We start from the raw sequence: 12,635 nt of genomic DNA, 5'->3' as shown, positions 1-12,635 counted from the left end.
TAATGACGGGAGTCACTGCACCGAGAAGCCATTAGGTTTTTCATAGCGCCGCGACTTTCGTCGCAGTTTTTATTTTTTTATTACAGAGATTAAGGAATGAAACGGGGGTTGAAGGATGGGGAATTTAATTCTCCATCGAACAGCATTGGTTTCATTCCTTAATGTTAATTAGGAGGGGAGAGACGATTTTTGAATTAGCGGGCGAGTTGTCGGGAGTCACTGCGCCGAGAAACCATCGAGTTTTTCATAGCACCGCGACTTCCGACGCAGTTTTTATTTTTTTATTACAGAGATTAAGGAATAAAACGGGCGTTGAAGGATGGGGAATTTAATTCTCCATCGAACAGCATTGGTTTCATTCCTTATTGTTAATTAGGAGGGGAGAGGCGATTTTCTAATTAGCGGGCGAATTATTGGAGAGTCACTCTGCGCCGAGAAAACATTGGGTTTCTTATAGCGCCGTGACTTTCGTCGCAATATTAATTTTTTTATTGCAGAGATTAATGGATGAAACGGGGGTTGATGGATGGCGAATTTAATTCTCCATTGAACAGTCTTTGTTTCAGCCCTTAATATTAATTAGTCGGCGAATATATCAACTGAAAAACATAAAGTAAACATTGAGTACAAGGAGGACAAAAGCCACCCTTCGAACCTGTCCCTGTCACAGCGGGAGTAGCGGGACTGCTACTGCCGAGTTACTCACGCACCCGACTCACATTTACCGACAATTCGACCGGGACGCCTCCTTTCCCGTGGGGTACCAACTAACTATTTTGGAGTTAGTCAAACCCCCCAATCCGGGCCTCTACTCAGGTCTATCCTCTTTGGTATCTCACAAAGAGGTGAGATACACTCAACTCACTCAGCTTAACTATTAGTGTTTGTTTATTCATCTATAAGGTAAATAATTGACTTACAGTCTAATAAATGAGTAATTTATCATGAAACCAGTTATTCTGATACAAAATAAATAATAATCGCTCCGAAATATATTGAATATTGAACAAACTGATTATCTCAAATTTTTAATCACTCGTGATTGTTTTTTTAACGACTCGAATTACTATAACTGATACGTCAAACGTCAATCCAATAGGCTCCTCATTTTTCAAACCAAAATATCAAGATAAATTAATTAGGGATTAACGTCAGTGAGATTCAAAATTCATGTAATTTTTTATTCTACAATTTTTTGTTTTTTTTTTCAAGTGAAAAAACATTACAATTGTGTCAATAACGAATTACGTTATTTTGAGGACAATAAATGTTACATGGACAACCACTCTTGATCTTGATAAATTAATTGTCAAGAGTAAGGTTAGTTGTCTTCAACCAGTGCAATACGAAACAGCCGCGTTAGTCAGGAAGAATTGGTATCAACTCTGCAACGTCACTCGACGATATTTCATCTGCGTTCCAATTAAATACTGTTTATATACAACAAATACTATACACGAGGGAGAAAAAGTGGTTTATACGTAGAAGGCTATCCCCCTCCCCCTTTGATGAGATTTAATAATGTCCCAATCGACCTGTGTTATTGAATATTTCGTGCATTTATGATCAGCAAATGGTTAGTGGGGTATGTAAGGTTAGTCTGGTCTTTTTTAGCTCAGTTCCCTCTCAATGTTTCTGGCTTTTTCAGAATTTTTTTGGACTCCATCCAGGATTTCTGACACAACACTGACGCATTACTTTTTAATTTGGCTGTAATTATCAAGGAGCAGCATTCAACAGGATGAGCTGTATACGCTGTTGTCTTACTAACACTAGTCGTCTGGTGTCTTCCAGCCATGCTACTAATCATGGTGAGTTTTAATTAATTATTTTGGTGAAAATCACGTGGAATTGACACCTTCGGGTCATCAATATCTTCGAGAGTAATGAGTAAACCACAATTAATCTTGAGATATTTGCGAATTTGGGAAAAGTTTTGTGAATCATTGTGAGTATTTGCGAGAAAATGATTAATCTCAATATCCACGTCATTCTCTTTATTGTAAATATGAGGAGATTATCACTATTTTCTTAGTTAATCATTTCATTCAGTAGAATTTTCATTTAATTTGGGTCAAAATGATTTTATTCAGTCTACAAAGTCGTGAGGGTCGTTGCAACGAGGTCATTGGCCACCACTAGCGTTCTCTCAAAAGTACCAAGTGAACCCACACCACCCACTAAGGATGTTGGTGGCGCATCCACAGGCGCCCCAGCAAGTAGCAATGGCACTGGGGGTGGCAAGAAGAATACCCTAACGTGTCCGAAGTGTGGTGATCCCTGTACGCATGTTGAAACATTCGTGTGTGAGTATCGAAATATGACGAGGGAGGAATAGTTTACGAAATCCTATTGCATAACTGTTTATCTTTTCCGAATGTTATTTCTTGAGTAATTAGTTTGAACGATGATCATTTCAGTGCAGGAATATAATATTGAGAGTGTTATGCCGAGTTGCGAAAAATGGAAAGGAAGTTTTGAAAAAAATCAGATTTGAGGTTTTTATGTCTTGAATTCTTTCGTCGTAATTTCTAATGGCTGATGAACACCGTTCATCAGTTTTTCATTTTAATCTAACATGGGAATTTCTGGCAAAATCCGGTTTTTAGACATCAAGAAGGAGAGAAAAGCCTCTGATTTTGTAAACTATCATTTTTTAATTTTAAGTAATTTCCTGGCCGATGGAATTGATGAGATGTTGATTTATTGGCCTCTACGATCGCTGGTAAACTCGAATGAGAAGGGGAAATTTGATTAGAAGAAAAAAAACCCAAATATTTTTCAAAAATTATTCCGCATAACAAATTGACAAAGAATAACTCGAAATATCATCGAATTTCAATTTTTGAAGGAAAGCTACCCCGCATTAAATACCCTTTGTAATCCAGTTCAAGATAATTTATGGAGAAATTTCATCATCTTGGGCCCGGTTGCACCGAGCCCTGTTAGCTATTTTTACCCCAGGATAAATTTATCCATGTGTGATCCTTATGGACTAACAGACCGTTATCTGGCGGTTTAGTTAACAGGCGATGGTGCAACCGGGCCTTAATTATGTTGACATGATGAATGATGGAAATAATTTGATGAAATTTTAGCTTCAACCAGATTCGTCAAGTGTGAAAAATGCCACCACTTCTTTGTGGTGTTATCAGAAATTGATTCGAAGCGGACGCTCAAAGAAGCTACGAGAACAGAGGACACTAAACAGGGCTTCTATAGGAAACCACCCCCACCCCCCAAAAAGGTGAATTAATGATATAATTAAGAATATATAATATTCACAATAGATAAGGTGACCAAAGTGACTTTCATTTCGAAATCCTTTTCTGATATCCAAGAGAGATAATAAAAATTATCTTGAGATATTTTCAGGAGAGCAAAATGAAAACTACGAAGAGGTCACATGAAAATCCGACTATTTCTATTAAATTTTAAAATATCCATCAAAGACTGATTTTATATTGGAAGACAATAATGCAGATCTAAAATCGTATATATCTGGCTGGATATTTTGGAATTGGAAGGAGATAGCCCGATGTGCACAGACATCCAAAAAATGCCTTAAGTTGAATCCCAAAAGTTTCAATTGAAGACTTTCAGTAATCTCAATTTGACACATTCAAAAGTTTCAACTTGAAACATTCAAGTCTCAACTTAAGATGATACGTCTAGAAATGAAAATTTAGTTTTTTTAGTGTTTCTCTTCTAACTCTTATTTTGCTATACAAAACAATCCGCAATGAAAATATCCCTACATGACTTATTCTTTTTTTTCACTTCACTTTCGTACTGATTCCACCATAAAAAATAAAAAATAATCATTTGATCTCATTTATCATTCCAACAGATATACGAATACCTGAATAAGCATGTAGTAGGCCAGGAGTACGCCAAGAAAGTTCTGAGTGTAGCGGTTTACAATCACTACAAACGTATCCACAATAATCTTCCGCCGCAGAATTCAGTTCAGGCCACTGCCAGTCCTGCAGGCCCGCAGGATCTCAACCATCCATTCACACACAGAGGTCTCAAGCCGCGTAAATAACTTAAACTGACCTTAACAACTGTGAACTATTCTTCACCTTGCACCATAACTCGTTTGCCCAAACCCTCTATTAACTCTCTTAAATTTTCCCAGATTTACTCAATGTATCCAATATTGGCAATCCGTTGGGGGTTGGTTTCCAGCACGGCACCAGTAGTGTTGATCCCCAAGTGAAGGCCCCCAGTGGTTCATCGATCCCAGGTTCAGACATCCTGGACAGCAAGCAGCACCAGCTAAAACTCGAGAAGAGTAACATTTTACTCCTTGGACCAACTGGATCTGGGAAAACTCTTCTGGCCCAGACCATTGCCCAATGTCTGGACGTTCCCTTCGCCATTTGCGACTGCACGACATTGACACAAGCTGGGTATGTTGGTGAGGACATTGAGAGTGTCATTGCCAAGCTCCTCACAGATGCTAATTACATAGTGGAAAGGGCACAAATGGGAATTGTTTTTCTGGACGAAGTCGATAAAATTGGTGCTGTCCCTGGAATTCATCAGCTCAGGGACGTTGGGGGTGAGGGGGTGCAGCAGGGGATGCTTAAGATGCTGGAGGGAACCATTGTTAATGTTCCAGAGCGTAACAGCTCGCGAAAATTACGTGGTGACACTCTGCAGATTGATACAACAAATATTTTGTTCGTGGCTTCTGGAGCGTACAATGGACTCGACAGACTTGTCTCTCGTCGTAAGAATGAAAAGTATCTTGGGTTTGGAGCTGCTCCGGCATCGGAGAGCCCCGGGAGGCGTGCTGCCACGCTAGCAGATGTAGCTAACATGTCTCCGTCAACTGAGGATGATAATAAGGAAAAAGATGTGTTACTTAAACAGGTGGAGGCTAGGGATCTTATTGACTTTGGAATGATACCCGAGTTTGTAGGGAGGTTTCCGATTTTGGTGCCCTTTCATACGTTAGATAGGAATATGCTGGTGAGGATTCTCACGGAACCGAGTAATGCCATGGTACCTCAGTATCAAATGCTGTTTTCTATGGATAAGGTAAGAATTAAGAATTGTTGATGAGTTGAGGTACTGAAATGTTCTGGTAGCTGGGGATTACCTCCTGATTCACAACGATTTGTAGAGTCAACCGGAACATTTCTGGAGGACTTACTAAATGCTAGAATTATGAAACAACAATACCGAAAGAAATTTTCGTGAAAAGAGAGTGTGCTAAATCCGTATGCGTGTGCGTTTACAATTGATACGTCAAATTCTAGAAAAATGTAAAAAATCAAGGACAAAAATACCAAGTTTACCTTTGTCATGTACCATCCTTATACATTGAGCCCCTACATATTTTCGCTAATTATGATTGAATTTTTTTTTTCCCTATTGATGCACAATAACGGTCTACACTGATGATATCTGCAACATCTTGCGACAAGGTCCTAGAAAATTCTAGAAACTTTGGGAACATTCTGAACAGATTTAACGATGCTTAAATAATTGGAGTTTTCTTGAACATCTCTTAATTTCCTAAAAGATTTTTCACAACTCTCCGGGTTCCATGATTTTTCGATCGATCAGATGATTCGGAGATTATTTTGAAGTGCAATAGAAACTGCCAGAAGTGGCATGGTCATGAATCATAAATTTGAAATAATTTATCCAAAGCCACATGCCATAAGGATTTTTGTCAATTTTTGGTTAGTCAATTTCAATATAACTATTGACAGGTTCGACATTGGCATCAGGATTGTCTTGTATGGAATTTGCTCATTATTGGATAATAAAATTATATGAATAATACTAGACATGATTTCTTTATTTCGATGAACAATTGAAAATTAATGAGTTACAGGCAATTGAAAATGTTTGCCTTATAATTGCATGGGAGAATCTCATACGATGCATTTTGACCTCATGATGCACCTGTACGTCAAGGTTTTCTTCACTTCATGCTTCTTTAGCAAAAAAAATTCATATGTAATATTTTGCATGCAATTGTTGCATTTAATTATTTCATTTCATAAAGACATTTTATGCGGTAACACAATTTCAAGAGACCTTTTTCAAAAATGCCATATGATAATTTCACTCATTGTATTGTTCTAAATCTCTTGTTTTCCGAGACAATTTCACAATGAAAAATCATGTTGGCTCTAAACGAAACGAAAATTTAAAAGACAATCAATGATAAAAAAAAATCCATATTTGTTCAAAGGTGGATTTGACATTCACAACTGAAGCCTTAGAAGCAATCGCAGCCTTGGCAATGGAGCGAAAAACTGGTGCCAGGGGACTTAGAGCAATTATGGAGTCTTTATTGTTAGAACCAATGTTCGATGTACCTGGCAGTGATACAATATCTGTACATGTCACTGAGGCCTGCGTTCGTGGGCAAGAGAAACCTCAGTACATACGACGGGGTGATGCTACCGAGGAGGAGCCACAGCAGGCACAGCACGTAAATAATTAACACACGGGGTACTGGAATGAAAATTTAGCAATTAAATGATGAAAAAAACTCCTAGGTGGAACTAAGAGAAAATTTCACAATTATCGTCATTTTCTTTCCCTGAGAACATTGTATTTGATGCTTTCAAGTAATCTTTGATTAAAAAAATTATACTAATGAACATCACTTGGTGATTGAGAATAAATGAAATTAACAGGTAGATTATTTCTTTATACCTGTTATTTTAGTTTGTGAGAGCAGAAAGCAACATTTTCTGGAATAACTTTTTTTCCATTATAAATTATTCTCGTGACGTTGTATAGATAAATGATGATTCTTTGTAATATATTGTACATATAGACTTATAGAAGTTCAAAGAAAGTAAAAAATAGATGATTTTATCCTAAGAAGAATTTATCTTGCATCGAACTTGCACGGTCTCATTGGGTTTCGTATGAATTTATTTCGTTTTTCTTTCCTGACGGATTCGGGACATTCCCAAAAAATCTACATAATTATAAATACAAAAAAAATGTGTGCGAAATTTCTACGAAATTCTGGCGAATTGAAGATTCAGATTGAGCACAAGTGATTTCCTTGAAAATAAAAACGTTGAGGCTTCTTTTTTGAACATCAATAATTTTGTTCGAAGTGGTTAATGTGATATTAGAAGTGGAAACTGAACGCTCATATTTTCTTCAATATCGTTATCATTGAGATTGGGATATTGTCACCTTAAAAAAATTATTTTCATTGGTAATGAACAGAAATAAATACTACCTAACTTGAAATGATCATTGATAAGTCTACTGGTAAACTATTAGAGATAATTTATATTGTAATGAGGATATATTTATAATAAATCAACATGAAAAGCTAATTCTACAAATCAGGATTTTCCAAACCCCATCATGAGCTTTCTGTATTCATCATCAATTTTTATCTACTAAATTTCATGGTTCACTTTCTGTACATAATGTTCCCCTCTTCCTCACCTATTCGTAAAACTTCAGTGACGATGACTAGACACGGCTAATCACAAAATTAATAACTCTGGAGCTCGATAAAAATTTCAGAGTGAAGTTGATCGAAAAATAATGACATTGTAAAAAGATATGTTCCAAATACAGACATTTACACAAACTCTACAATTAATATGTTACAGACATATCTTTTCACTTCTCCCCTTTGCATCTTTTCCTTAAATAGGTTTTCAGGAAGGAACAAATTATATTAAAAGAACATAATTATTATTAAATTTCATTGCAGTAATTATGTTGAGGTGTTTTAACTATTTTCGGTTTTGGCTTTAGTATGGTACCAATTTCTGTGAGAATATATTTCGTAGCTTTAAGTACCAAAAAGTGCATTCCAAATTGCATAATTAGTGCACCAAAACCTTTATACAATCCGAGAGTGCCCTCGTTATTGATTATTGTGCGATAACAGTCAAATGCACCACTGTAACTTGTTAATAATGGTGTTACACTCCTTCCTGTATCGAGATTATCGATGATGGTTCTGGTGCCTTGCAAGTGGAGTCTATGAACAACTGTTTCGAGGGGGTAGAATGCAATGTCAGCTGCGCACATAGAGATTAATGTTGACTGGAGATCAATATCTTGCATCACGTTTTCTGAAGTGATATCCCGACTGTATGCTCCCTAAAAGAGTTGATAATTCATTACATTTAAATTATATTTCATTACAATCGCTCAGTTATGAATTAATGAAAAGTAATATAATGTATAATGATTATACAGTTGTCTCGGTAGAGCGTTGTTGAGGAGAAATCAAGAAATATTCATAGACGCTCAAAATCTTTTGTTTTTTGAGATAATTGCATAATGAAAAATCATGTTGATCAAATCGAAATGAAACGAAAATTGAAAGAGACAAGAGACAATAATGAAAAAAAATTCATATTTGTTCAAATGTGGAAATGGGACGAAAAATTATAATATAGCAATTCAACTCTCCACATTCTGCAGAAGATGAAATTATTTTCATAAATAGTGAATTTATGGAAAAATATCAAGCGAATTTCATGCGAGAAATCTATTGGGCTACTACTAAACAAAGTCCTCGTACATTTTTTCTCGAAATCATTCACTGTTGTCATAGACTGTTGTTGATTTTCGGCTAAAATTTTCGGTATACTTTTTGGAAATTATTATCAAGTGACATTTTGAAGAAATTTCGCCATTGAAAATTCTCAATTTGATGAAAAAATTATTGCACGAAATTAGGAACATTCACGTAAATATAATCTTGAATGTGGCTGTAGTGGTCGCGCGGGGAGTGTGTGGCTCCGGCGGTCATTCAGGCTAAGCAGCGTTCAGTCTGCCGAGTACTTGGATGGGTGTCCGCTTGGGCACACCTAACCGCGTGGGACTACAACGCGGCACGAATCAATACGCGCAACGTTCAGGACTACAGTCGCTAGGCACGAATGTAGAGAACCACTGTGCCCATTGAGTTAGTGTGACCAATGGACACAGTGGAATCCCTGCATTATCGGCCGGCTGTACGACTGGGGTTTCCCATGGTTTCCCTTGCAGTCCTAGCCCGAATGGGGTACAGTTAAGAGTAAGATGACCCATGGTAACGCAGAAAAAAAGAAGAGAGAAGTGGGAGAGGCAAGGCAGACGAATGGGGAGCCTATAAAACCGTAATGGTAGTAGGAAAGAAATATGAATAAATATATATATATATATATATATATAATCTTGAATCTCTCATCAATTGAAAGGTGAACTGAGTTGGAGAATTCTCTTCTTTCTGCTGCTCAAAAAATTCAAATTCCATTCAGTTTTCATTGAAATTTGAAATTTCATGATTTTTCCCCCTAAATAGAATTTAATGTGGTTCTTTTAAAAATTACTTTTAAATTGCTCTGGATTTTTTTTCCTAACAGTGTATCGAAATGAATGTACAATTGGAAAAAATATTTGATGATTCTAAATTAGCATCCTTTCATAATTTAATCTACATTTTTATTCATCTATCCGCAATCTCCTCAGATTTTCAAGTTAGTTAATCGTGAAGGAAACGATGACATTCATGAATTCAGCTAGAATTTTTACGTTTTGTTTTAAATACAAAACCATTCCATCAGTGATAACATTTGTTAAGTTACACTCACTCTGCTCTCTTGCAAATGCCTGTCTCTCAAGACCATTACTCTGGAGACAATACTCCTCACGATTAATCCAAACAAGTACTTAGCAATTCCGTAAGCGACGTGTGGACCCAACAGGACATAGATTGGAATAATTCGTCCTTTACTACCGACTTCAAGAAGACGAATTGCACCATCGCGGAACACATCGAGTACTCCTGGTTTTTCGGAGGCTATCTCTGATTGAACAGTCTCTACTAGGGATGCTGAGTAGAATGGAGAGACAATTCCAATGGAAACACTGAAAGAAATTGCGAATCATAATAATCATTCAGCAGTATTTAAAGCTTTGAATCTGCTGAAAATTAATAACTTTTAGGAGGAATGTTTTCTGTAGGGCTGAGAAGAATGGTATGGATTATTATTTTCAATTTTTAGAGTTATTTTATATTTCAGAGCCATGAAACGTGACAAATAACATAGTGTTTGAAATGGTTCAAAATAAGTAGTTGATAGGAATCTCAGGTATTTTAGTTATTTAATTCTTTTATTTTTTATCTTTGGTTTTCTTATTTGAGATTTCCATACTTTACGATGGTTGCGGAAAGGACCCTGTGATATCATTATTTACCTGACTTCAGCCCTTTAATTCGAATATGGATAATTGAATAGATGAATGAATGATTTAAGTTAAGTCAACTTAAAACGTATATACGTAATTCATTATGAACCCCATATTGTATCTTTTATCAATACTTCTAGTTTTTAGGTATTGGAATCAAAATATAAAAACACTATAACGTCCATCTATATATAGTTTCTGTTCCCAATAAATGAAATGCATAAATAGAATAGATCATACTGACAACAATCTTTCAACTACAACAGTATTTGAATTTAACATGAAGTACTATTTATATTGGCTTTTCACAAAATAGTCCCCGGCCTGACTTTTTTGTTGAGAACATTGAAGTTACAGTTTTTATAGCAAACTAGCTACCTGTAATGAAAACAATTGACCTCTTCTTACTATTAAATTTTCATTCAAAACATGTATGACCTTTCGGCCTTTCACACAGCTTTTTATTTACCATTTGAGGAACAAGTGTTGTCCGAAAGATTTAAAAGAAGTTTCATTCGTTATTTCCCTGTAACATAAATGAAATAAATTGACATTGAACAAATGATATCGAGTAAAAAAATTGGAAAATTACTTGGGCCATGGTGTGACCTTCGATAAAAGGTCCTCAACCGCAAGAGTCAAACCCCTGACAAGTAAAACCGACCCAATTCCTTTCCACAATGTATTCATCCCCTGGGTCTGATGTAATCTCATCATAACTGGTATTAACGTGATTGGCACCAGATGATATGTTGTTGCCACTGGATTTACTTGACATTGTCTTCTCAGTACGATGAACGGATGAATAAGTAGATTTTCCGTGATTAAACTGGCAAGACCACATCCTATGCCTATTGATCTCTTTATGGCAACGTCTGATTGAAAAATGCTGATTATATGTATATACATACGAATAACGCAAGATGTGGTAGGGGAACCTTGCCATGACCTTACCATTGTCAGGTGGTGTACTTCCTTCGGGGATGATCGATGACGCTGATATGATTTCGATTGGTCTTACTACCTCGCGATTATAGTATCTATCACCAAAATCATCTGGAAATTGTCGTGGAGTCACCGGTCTGCCTCGATACACTGGATCATAACCTGACAAACCTGCCATTAATGCACTTTTTTATCAAATTGGGGAATGGTTTGGAGGATAAATCCACCACTATCCCCTCATTTCTGCCAGATTACTTATGATTTTTTATGTGCCAATGTCTTGCGGTGGTTCAACATTTGAATTAACTTGAGTTTACTGTCGATATAAAGCTACACGAAACTCATTATCCTTAATAAAAAGTCCTTTAATAAAAAGGAAAGTATAATGGCTGCCGAATGAGAACTCGAATTGAGAAAAGTCGAATCGATTTCTCTGGAAGTCGAACTCGAATGAGAACGAGCTTCGGGAAGTTACTGTCAGATGGCATTGCTTGGGACATTGTATGGAAATAATGAGGTCTCACATAAAGAAAGTAGAGATCTGTTTATCACAAACAACTTATATTTATTCAGTCCAATCAATGGATAACTAATGAATTAAGGCCCGGTTGGAGGGATTTTTTTCCCGAGTGGCGATTTTACGCCCCCCCCAGTTTGCGGTCAATGCAAGAAGCTTTATCCCGACCATAGCTATGTGGGTAACTGCGGGAATGGCAGGAAACCAGGGTGACATATAAAAGTGGAGCTTGGAAGGGCCCCGCAATTTTTGTTTCTTATTCTCTTCGTGTTTATTTTTTCCGGTAGATGTTCTCATGTTTCCCATGAAGTTTTCGCGAAATATTTCCGATTTTCGAGAGAATTCTCCGGTTTTTGAGAAATTTCTGGAAAATTCTCCAGTTTTTGAAAAAATTATATGGATATTTAGAGTTTTCAAACCAAATTCGAGGAAATTCTACGGTGTCCGAGCACGTTCGAGAAAATTTTCCTATTCTCTGGAAAATTCAAAGAAATTCTCCAGTTTTCTAGAAAATTCCAAAAAAAGCTTGGGTTTTAGAGACAGTTCTAGATCATTCTTAGGTGTTCGAGAAAATTCTAGTAAAATTCTTTGATTTTTGACAAAATTAGAGGGGGTGGGGTAAATGGACATTCGGGATAAAATGGACACTCAAAAATTTGCAAATTTTTTTTTTCAAAATTCAAATTCTTGAAAATCGTTTCATTGGGCATTATGGACACCTGATAAATCTGTGTGGGCGGGACTAAAATGAACACTCAAAACATTTTCAATAATGATTTTTAAAAATTGCTTCTTAGCAAAGTCTACAACTGAGAAATTATTCAAGAGTGGGCTAAAATGGATATCCGAAAAATTTGGTTCTATCCAAAAATAAAGAAAATTTTTAAAAGACTAGTGACGGGTTAAAACAGACAATTGGATTTGTTATTTTTAGTGATTTCTTCAATTTCAATCAACTTTTTTCATAATTGAACATTTG

The 12,635-nt window shown here is 36.3% G+C and overlaps 2 protein-coding genes across 3 annotated transcripts; one reads left to right on the top strand and one right to left on the bottom strand.

Annotated features, from left to right (window-relative positions):
• Positions 1-799: 799 nt before the first annotated feature.
• LOC107046292 (ATP-dependent Clp protease ATP-binding subunit clpX-like, mitochondrial) lies at positions 800-7,594 on the top strand. 2 transcript variants are annotated; one of them, XM_015268885.2, is made up of 7 exons: positions 800-903; positions 1,649-1,811; positions 2,094-2,306; positions 3,099-3,247; positions 3,851-4,028; positions 4,142-5,049; positions 6,218-7,594. In XM_015268885.2, exons 2-7 carry the CDS (start codon positions 1,742-1,744, stop codon positions 6,470-6,472), a joined length of 1,773 nt encoding a protein of 590 aa, XP_015124371.1. In that variant the 5' UTR covers positions 800-903; positions 1,649-1,741; the 3' UTR covers positions 6,473-7,594. The 2 variants fall into 2 exon arrangements, with proteins under 2 accessions (XP_015124371.1, XP_015124370.1); XM_015268884.2 differs by having other exon boundaries at positions 3,851-4,040.
• LOC107046293 (solute carrier family 25 member 46) lies at positions 6,848-11,636 on the bottom strand (the record flags this gene model as incomplete). The annotated part of the gene is given in 5 exon segments (XM_015268887.2): positions 6,848-8,115; positions 9,597-9,873; positions 10,664-10,720; positions 10,787-11,069; positions 11,149-11,636. Coding segments are annotated over 5 exon segments (1,197 nt in total). The 3' UTR covers positions 6,848-7,704.
• Positions 11,637-12,635: the final 999 nt, after the last annotated feature.

Source organism: Diachasma alloeum, unplaced genomic scaffold, assembly GCF_001412515.2.
Source record: "Diachasma alloeum isolate Michigan unplaced genomic scaffold, Dall2.0 Dall_scaffold_01280, whole genome shotgun sequence".
Taxonomy (NCBI): domain Eukaryota; kingdom Metazoa; phylum Arthropoda; class Insecta; order Hymenoptera; family Braconidae; genus Diachasma; species Diachasma alloeum.
Note: the sequence above shows the minus strand (reverse complement) of the source record. Positions and strands in the feature narration are given on the sequence as shown.

Excerpts from the sequence above, each read along its gene's own strand:
- LOC107046292 (XM_015268884.2), top strand. The coding sequence starts at position 1,742 with ATGAGCTGTATACGCTGTTGTCTTACTAACACTAGTCGTCTGGTGTCT. Across the intron at positions 4,041-4,141 it reads ACACAGAGGTCTCAAGCCGC|ATTTACTCAATGTATCCAAT; the intron begins GTAAATAACTTA and ends AAATTTTCCCAG. Across the intron at positions 5,050-6,217 it reads TGCTGTTTTCTATGGATAAG|GTGGATTTGACATTCACAAC; the intron begins GTAAGAATTAAG and ends ATTTGTTCAAAG.